Source organism: Lontra canadensis, unplaced genomic scaffold (assembly GCF_010015895.1).
Source record: "Lontra canadensis isolate GAN:19392208 unplaced genomic scaffold, GSC_riverotter_1.0 scaffold5, whole genome shotgun sequence".
NCBI lineage: Eukaryota > Metazoa > Chordata > Mammalia > Carnivora > Mustelidae > Lontra > Lontra canadensis.
In genome coordinates, this window is record NW_022630999.1 from 33,933,990 (window position 1) to 33,942,437 (window position 8,448).

Below are 8,448 nucleotides of genomic sequence, written 5' to 3' on the forward strand. Positions count from 1 at the left end.
AGGGTCCTGGGTTCAAGCCCCATGTCAGCCTCGCTGCTCAGCAGGGTGTGTGCTTCTCCCTCTCCCTCTGCCTCTACCCCCACCCCAGTTTGTGCTCACTCTCTCTCTCAAATAAATAAAAAAATCTTCAAAAAAATGAAGAGAAACACATTTATTAAAAAAACAATAACAATGAAACCACACCTTCCTACTGCTGAAAATTTAGAAAAGTACCAAAGATAAAAAGAATGAGAAAGAAAATTAAAATTAACCACCATCCCAATCCCCAATCCCACTGTTAATATTTTGATATATTTTAGTGTATTTTCTTATAGCCTCTTGTGAGATATATATATTTTTTTTTCATTGAGATATCACACTAGTTTTAGGTGTACAGCATAATAATTTGATATGTTTATATATATATTGCAAAATGATCATCACAGTAAGTCTAGTTAACATCTGTCACCATACACAGTGACAAATTTTTTTTTCTTGGGATGAGAACTTTTAGGATTTACTCTCTCAGCTACGTTCAAGTATACAGTACAGTATGGTGAACTACAGTCACCCAGGACTTATTATTTTACAACTGGAAGTTCGTACCTATATTTGTTAATAATATTGGAATAAAAACATACATAGCACCTAGCATCCTATAAGCCAATTCTAAATGTTCTCTATACATGGGAGCTGCTGTGGTTTTCATGATGGAATTCAAAGGAGAAAGTGAGGTCTGCCATGAATGACGAAGATAGGCCTTTGAGCCAACCACAAGAACACAGGCATGGAGATGAGCGTCATTGGCATCTGTGGGCTGGTGGGTGGTGCGGCGGGAAGTGGGTTTCAGTCAACTGAGCGGGAACAGGTAATGATGGGATGCTGTTACCGGCTGACCTTGAGCTCTCTAAAGCACCAAGAAGTGGTGTACATTCTTAATCAGGAATGACATGACAAAGGGACTTCCCAAAGCCCATCCAGATAGCAGAGGTCACTATGGGATGGAGCGAAGTAGTGAGAAGGCAAGGGGAGGGGCAGGGGTACCCAAGTTGGGAGCAGCCTGGGGGCCCACCCAGTCTCTAGCGGCCGAGGCAGCTCTGGGACATGGATAGGCCTACTTCTGAGCCGCCAGGATGGAGAGGGACTGGTTGATCTTCACCATGGCGATAATGAGGAGACCTCCAGTCAGCAGGAAGGTAGGCCAGAAGAGAGAGAAGAGCAGGGTCCGGGGCCCATAGCGGCGCTGGTACAGCACAGTGGTCTCGTTCTCCCGAGTGGTCGAGAAGCAGTAGAAAGTCTGTTTCTCGTGGAATGTGGCCCTGACCTTCTCCACATCAGCCCGGGCCACTTGGTAGTTCTCCAGGCTGCCTGGGATATAGGAGCACTGCGGGGGGAAGGCAAGAGCACCCATGAAGTTGGAAATCCTGGTTTCTCTGGGAGAGAGAAGGGGCTGGCATGAAGTAAAGGAAAGTGTTGGCTTTGGAGTTGGGCCCCCGGCTGGGAGTGAGATCTGTTGAAAACTTGTCAGGCTGTGCACTGCGTGGTTCCAGAGGGTTCCTTTGCAGTGTCACGTGTGAGGGCAGTGGCCCTAGTAGCCGCTCACCAGGAAGCAGGTGCCCAGCTGGAGTTGTGGCTCTGTTTCCACTGGCTGTGGGACCTGAGGCAAACTGCTTACCTTTCTCAGCCTTGTTATCTTGTCTCTTGAAGGGGTTAAGAGCAGTATGTATTTCAAAGGACGTTATTAAAGAAGGACTTTGAACTTAACTAACCCAAGAGTGGCACAGACCCATTGGGCTCTATATTCGGATATGCGGCAGAGGTCATACACTCAATTTCCCATAGGGCATGTGCACATAACATCCCCAAATGAAGTGGGTCAGGAAAGAAGATGACAAGAGCCGGCCGACACTCACCTTGTGCCACGGAGGACAGTCAGGGACAGGGGTGGGGGAGGGAGAACTGGTGAAATGGAGAGAGCTGGAAGCATCCAGACTGACAATCGTCATTTTATCTAGACGCTGGATGCCATGAGATCCGGGAGATCTATGGTAGCCAGGCCTCCACATTTCAAGAAAAACCAGAAAGCCAAATTCTAATGTGAACTCTCACAATTTTAAAATATTGGCAAAAATGTGAATTGCAAACCCTTTGAGGTCTAGCACTGTGTGAGCCAGACAGAAGATATTGGCAAGCCAGTATCTGATACTGGGATTCGAAGGAAGGGGAGAATACATTTGAAGGAGCTGGTATAGGCGGAGCATAGAATGCACTGATCCTGACGCTGACTGTTTTTATTAGGAGCCTCTGGCTCCATCAGGTGAGGTCCTTCCTGCTGGGAAGCTCTGCAGAGCACGCACAGAGGGGAGACCCTGGTTTCATCTCGGTTCTGTACCAGGAGGTCTGAAGGTTGTTTATGTGAGGTTCTGGAAGTTTCTACGAAGGGTTCCCCCACAGCACCTGCAGCAGACTAGCTGGAGGGCTGGCCAGAGCACAGGTTCCTACTCACTCTGAATTTCTGGGGGTGGAGCCCAGCAAACAAGTGACTCCTTCATGCACAGTAGTCTGAGACCGCTGGCCTGGGATGGTCATGTCCGATCAAAGTCTGAGTGTTGAGCTGGCTCCTCCCTAGGCCTTGGTTACTCCTTGGATTTGAATGAGACCCTGTCCCCAAAGCTGCCTGCCCGGACAGCACCCATCCGGCAGTTTGGGAGATAGTTGCATCATGGTCCTGACAGCCTGGGAAGTGGGGGAGCCGTGTCCAGAACCGTCCCCTGAACAGCCAGAGAGCATGTGAGGCTGGGGAGAGCTGCCTCCAAGGAATCTGACCTTCAAAGTTGTTGGGTACAGCAGGGTCCCAGGAGCAGATTAACTCAGCGTTCTGCACTGAGGGGACCTCACCTATCTTCCCAATGTCTCTGACTCTGATCTTGGGTAACTTACCCCATTGAACAAAGGTATGGCTGTGGAGTCAGACAGACCCAGATTCAGCCACCAGGTCCAAAGTTGTGAGACTTGGTGGGTGCCACCACCTCTCTGAGTCTTGTAAGGTAGGTTTGTGAGGGTAGTTGCCCGGATGACTTGGCATGGAGACAGGACTGGAAGGTGTGCTGCGGAAACGGACCTGGGGAGCAGTGGGGTAGGGAGAGGCTGGCAAACTCAGGGTCAGGCATGCAGCCTGTGAGCCAGCCTGTCCCCAATCCCTAGCACGCCAGTGGTCACTCCTGCCTGACTTCTTACTCCTCGAGATAGAACAGCAACCACCGATTGCCAAAGAAGCAGCAGGGGTCCTGGTAGAAGCGGATTCAGGGGGACTTGGGGGCTCTTTTCTCATCTGGTGGGACTGAGTCATGCTAGTGTTAATGGAACGGGTCAGTCACCTTGCACTGTCCAAACCCACTTCTCCATGACCTCCCAGCACCATCAGTAATCTCACTGGACACCCTCAGCGCCCTGCCCTTCCCATCCCATTAGCTACCTAACTCTGACCGTCAGCATCTATCCCCAACCTCTCTGCCCAGGCCAATCTCCAGCCTGGCTGTTGGCCATGGCCCCAACCTCTCTGCCCAGCCACTGAACCTCATGCTCCTCTGTACCACTCTGATCATGCTTAGGCCCACAGACCCTTTAAACACTCCTGGTTGCTCACAAAAGTAGTTCTAAACCTCAGAAGCCCCTGGAGAGTCCAGAGATTCTGCGTCAGGTGGTCTGGTATAGAAAGCCAGCTTTGTGCAGTCCACCGCTGGTTCCAATGTGCAGCCAGAGTCGAGCAGGGCCAGCTTGCCCAATCACATTTTAATGCCATAATTCAGGAGTCCTTGCAGAGAGGACGGGCACACAGCTCGTATGGTGCCAGAATATCATTAACATTTCCCTTCTTTACGGTCTACTTGAATTTAAATTCCTGGGAACCAGTAGAACCTTCCCCTGGGAAATGCTATGGGAAATGGTAGATCGGTTAGGAGCCACTTACGACTCCACTCCCTGCAAAACTCAGTGTCGTGAGCATTCTTCCGAGCGAACCTGTTCTAGATAGAGCTCTGACCTTCTGAAACGAATGCAAAGGAGCTTCGAGTGTTCGGAGCCCAGGCTGGTGAGAGCCCCGGTGGGCTGGGACAGAGAGCACTGCCTGCCTTGGCACTGGCTCTACTATTTGCTGGCTGTTCAGGCAGAACACCCCTACTTCTCATGAGGTTGAACCAGGGCAGTTTGGGGTAAAACAGTGATTGTAGATGAGCTTAGGCCTTCCCCCAATTCCCTTCCTTATGCTGGACTTCTAAGGCTTGGAAAAAAAATCCCAATTGAACACGAATGCCTAATTCCATGCTCTGTGGGCCGGCTTCCTCCGCCGGCTTCCCTGACACCGCTGTGTCGTATCTTGACCTCGAATTCAACACACACGTCTCCTGTCCTACCGCACTGTGTCTGCTGTCTCACTCAGACATCCTTAAAGACTATCATTTGAGGGGAAAAAAAAAATCAGTAAAGTGTTTGCTATGATCTTTTTTTAAATTTTTTAAAATCTTTTTTTTAAACTAATTATTATCCATAACTTGTAGCATTCTTCATTAAAGTTTTGCTTTTCTCAAAAATCAAATAGAAACCTACCACAAACAAAAAGCTTTCTGCTTCCATCATTGGGTCAGGTAGAGTCCACCTGTGTGTTCCCCCTGCCCCGCCCCAATGCCCCCTGCATCAGTGACTGCAGCACCGCTTTCAGGTCTTTCTCTTCCAGGCCCTTCCTCCTGCCACACAGTGGTCTCTGCCCACCCCTCTCCAGGCATGCTGCGCTCCTGTTTCTGTGTATCTAATGCCTGCGTGATTTTTCAAGCCTGACCCAAACGTTTTTTTGACACCCTCACCTTGATGTTGGCTGCAAAGAGTCACTTCCGCTTTTAACCCCATAATTTCCTCTGTTCCTCTCTGTGGCACGGATCCTGCCCCACTAGGTGTTATTTCCCATGGGAGCTCTCTCCTCCTGAGTCCAGAGGTCTTATCACAGGACATGCTCAGGGACTCCTGGATGAATGAGGGAATGAGGGAATGGATATGGCCAACTTGTATTTTCTGGAAGAAAGGATAGGATGAGGGGCTGAGGGGCGGTGTGGAGAGGCAGTGACGGGAAAATCTCCCAAGCACTGGCCTCCAGAGTCTGCTGCAGCCTGGGCCTCTGGTTCCACCGAGTGGGGCCGGTCTCAGGGGTTCTTCTCCGTGGGGTCAGCTCTGGCTCTGGCCTCTCATTTGAATTACCTTATAGAAGTGCCTGCCATCCACCGACACTGAGCCCAGCACACCACACAGCCTCTGACTTCATGACTGGACTTCAGCCCAGGCGGGGCCCAGGTCATACAGCAGTTGGTGGCAGAGTGGGGACTCAAACCCAGGTCTGCCTGACTCCAGCCCAGAGGAGCTAAGTCTGAGTCCAGCCCAGAGGAGCTAAGTCTGGCTGGACCTCATAGCAGTTGTGGACCCTTGCCAAGTAGGCTCAGCTCTCTCAGCCTCCATTCCCCAGAGCATGGATGGGGATTCAGTTAGGAAGAAGCCCACACACCTGCCAGGGGCAAGAGGATACCTGCCCATCCCCCCTCCCCTAGTCAGTACCTGCTGGTTCTGGTCCCGAGTGTCCTCTGTGTGATACAGCACAGCCCACCGGCCCACAGCTGACACGTTGACCCACAGGCACGGGTACTGGGGCACCTTCTTGCCCTCTAGCTCCTCCTGCTCCCTGATGCTGGTCTCAATCAGATGGCACGTGGATTTCTGGGTCCACACACTGGGGAGACCGTGCAGACACATACATATGTCAGAACCCGGGTGACGCAGAGCATCGGGTTTCAAACCCTTTAGAGAGACCCGGGGCGTGTGACCCTCATCTTGCCATAAGCATCCAGCACTAAAGGAGTGTGACTCCAGAGTGGTTGGGCCCAAGAAAAGAACCATAGAATCAGAATAGCAATGCTTATTAGCCTCTTAGACATCATTTACATAAGTGGTTCTTACCCTGGCTGCTGACCCAAAATCCTGGGGAACTTTTGAGATGATTCCCATGTCCCAGCCATACCCCAGAACAGGTGAATCAGAATTTCTAAGGTGGGCAAAGTTCAGGCCCTGATATGTTTTTAAAAGCTCCCTGCCTTGATTCTAATAAGCAGCCAGACCCCAAGACCCATCTTGTAGGGGGTAGGAAGAAAAGCTCAGAGAGGTCAAGGGACTTCTCTGAGGCCACACAGGACCCGAGTGCAGGTCTGATTAGCTTCAGAATCTGTGCCTTTCCCCCCCAAAAAGAGGTAATGCAGAAGGGGCTTGATTTGTGCCAGGGTAGGGAAGTAGGTGGGGACAGGGCTGAACCTGGAGATAACGGGTCACAGGCACACAGCAATTCTGAACAGTGCCTCCTTTGGGGAAGATTCCAACCTGGAATCAGTCCAGGGTTATAAAAAGTGACAAAGATGCAGGCTCAGAAGAGGCTAACAGGCTCATCAACACATCAGCAAATCAATTGTGACTCCTCTCGCATTTATCTGGCAGGACACATGTTGCCAGATGGAGGGGCTGTCAGCAGCTGGAACATTCCCAGAGGCAAGGGTCGGAGACTTATCCTCAAAAAAACAGGTTGAGAGAATAGAGTGTGTTTGTTCCAAACAGAGAACGGATCAGGAACTTCACAGCTTTGCCTTTAAAAGTCCAAGTGGTTGACATGTCAGGAAGCAAGGAACATTCTCTGAGATTCCAGAGCAGAGCTCCATGGAAGCAGCTTTTGGCTCAGTGTAGACATTTCCTACTTCTCAGAAAAGCCCCAAAATGAAATGGTATATACCATGAGGTCCTGAGCTCCCTGTCCCTTGAGATATTCAACAGGAGGCTAGACGCTCACTTGGCCGCGAGCTTTCAGAAGGGGAATCAAACTGTGCGGACAAGCTGTGAAAATCTATAACCTCTGATTTCTCCTGGGATCAAACTCACACTGGGGGTGGTTTGCTCTGATCTTTTGCTGCTTTTTATGAGAAGGGCCTCCTATGTCGGCTACCCCCATGTCCCAGAACCCCAGATGAGCAGGGACCCGTCAGACCTACCCTCCCTGAACTCAAACCCTTCACCCTCAGAATGATTGTCCAGCCCTTCCTGCCTGGTGTGAAGTCAATGGGGAGAGAGGTAGGAAGAATGATGGACTTCCTGGTCGACCAGATCCATCGAAGAGCAGCTGGAGGACGGGGCAGGTCAGGAGAGTTCCATACCTTTTCTGGTAGAGGGGCAGCACGGTCGTGCCCAGGATATAGTAGGCGATGACCGCACACACCACCATGGCCACACCCAGGCAAAGGGCTCGAGTCTCTCCCCGCTTCTGGGCCATCACCAGCTTCTTTCCCATGTCCACTGCAGGCACTGGTCATTTCTAGAGCCACAGAGGCAAACAGACATGAGATCAGCACAGGCAACGAGTAACCCACAGAAGATGGGACAGGTAAAAGGGGACGGTGCTCAATGGTCAACATCACCTCTAGTTTGTTACAGAGCTTTGCAACTCCTGAGGTCTTTTTGAACACACGTAAACCTCCCACCAACTGAGAGGCAAGTGTTATCATCCCCATTCTACAGTTGAATCATCTGTGGCTCAGAGAGGTAGAGAGACTTGTCCAAGGCCACACAGTGTGTGGTAGGTTCAATAATGACCCCAAGAGATCCATATTCTCAGCCCTGGAATCTGTGAGTGGTACTTTACGTGGCAAAGACCTTAATTTAAGGTCCTGAGATGGGGGGGTTATCCTGGATTATTCATGTAGAACCTAAACGTAATCAAGGGTCTGTACTGGAGCAAGGTGAAGGGAGACGAGACACAGAAGAGAAGATGATAATGACCAGGGTGGAGAGCTTGGAGTGGTGTGGTCACATGCCAGGAAGTATGAGCAGCCACCAGAAGCCAGAGGAGACAAGGAACAGTGGATTGTCCCCTCAGCCTCGGATAGAGTGGGCCCACCCGACACCTTGATTTCAGCCCTACCAACGCCTCGCTGGCTTCCAGAATTCTGTGAGAAGAGATTTCTATTGTTTGAGGTCACCAAGTTTGTGGTGATCTGTTAACAGCAACGGTAGAAAAGGAATACAGGAGATAAATGAATACAGTGGACAGTAGCGGTAGGACATCTGAGCACTTTCTTCCAGGACACTCGTCTCAGAAAAACATGGAGCATTTCACAGTTTACAAATAATCTCAAGGCAAGGCTGCCTGGGCTGGGGACAGCAAGCAGAGAAGGGCCAGGAGGGCTGAGTGCCCCAAACAAAACCGGTTCTTTCCTGGAGCATGGGGTGCCCTCGAGGAGCGGCCCTTGGCGTGTGCCCTACCTTCTAGCCCCTCAATCCTCCCAGCCCCAGACACTCCGGATGGTGGGAAGGCAGGGGTGCTGTGTGACCAGGTCTAAGATGCTAGGAGGAGAGGAGAGGAGAGGAGAGGAGAGGAGAGGAGAGGAGAGGAGA

At 50.9% G+C, this 8,448-nt stretch overlaps 2 protein-coding genes across 2 annotated transcripts in view; one reads left to right on the plus strand and one right to left on the minus strand.

The window, feature by feature from the left end:
• KCNIP1 (potassium voltage-gated channel interacting protein 1) overlaps positions 1–8,448 on the plus strand; it is a 334,288-nt gene that overhangs the window by 20,652 nt on the left and 305,188 nt on the right. The window lies entirely within an intron of this gene.
• KCNMB1 (potassium calcium-activated channel subfamily M regulatory beta subunit 1) overlaps positions 858–8,448 on the minus strand; it is a 9,117-nt gene continuing 1,526 nt past the window's right edge. The window contains exons 2-4 of the mRNA XM_032851787.1: positions 7,212–7,369; positions 5,578–5,749; positions 858–1,363 (exon numbers count right to left, since the gene is read on the minus strand). Of these exons, the coding sequence (XP_032707678.1) occupies positions 1,094–1,363; positions 5,578–5,749; positions 7,212–7,345 (576 nt within the window). The 5' untranslated portion in view covers positions 7,346–7,369 and the 3' untranslated portion in view covers positions 858–1,093. The remainder of the gene's footprint in view (positions 1,364–5,577; positions 5,750–7,211; positions 7,370–8,448) is intronic.